Genomic DNA, 301 nt, shown 5'->3' on the forward strand with positions numbered 1-301 from the left:
TGGAGCTCCACAGCCATTGCCGATGTGGTGGCGGGTGGCAGGTTGCCGTTTCCTCTCTTCTTCCACATGGTGGACAAGCCCAACGCCACTCCAGCTATTCTTCATTTTAGTGGCCATGGCGCTGGTACCACCAAGACAACTCTGTGGATGCTGCGGAATCACACCTCTTGGTATGTGGAGACGAAGCGCTCTGCTGCTGCGTTCCTCAAGGCCAGGGATATGCTGCAGCACAGTGCATTTGTGGATATTGATGTATCGGGGACCGGGAAGGTGCGACTCCCGTACGGCAGGGTGTGTCCCA

At 56.8% G+C, this 301-nt stretch overlaps 1 protein-coding gene across 1 annotated transcript; it reads left to right on the forward strand.

Moving 5' to 3' along the window:
• Positions 1 to 24: 24 nt before the first annotated feature.
• On the forward strand, positions 25 to 300 carry TM35_000152330 (expression site-associated gene (ESAG-like) protein; the record flags this gene model as incomplete). Its single annotated transcript, XM_029025885.1, has 1 exon — positions 25 to 300. A coding segment is annotated over one exon (276 nt), but the record flags the coding sequence as incomplete, so codon positions are not given.
• Position 301: the final 1 nt, after the last annotated feature.

Source organism: Trypanosoma theileri (assembly GCF_002087225.1).
Source record: "Trypanosoma theileri isolate Edinburgh chromosome Unknown TM35_Tth_15_V1, whole genome shotgun sequence".
Lineage (NCBI taxonomy): Eukaryota > Euglenozoa > Kinetoplastea > Trypanosomatida > Trypanosomatidae > Trypanosoma > Trypanosoma theileri.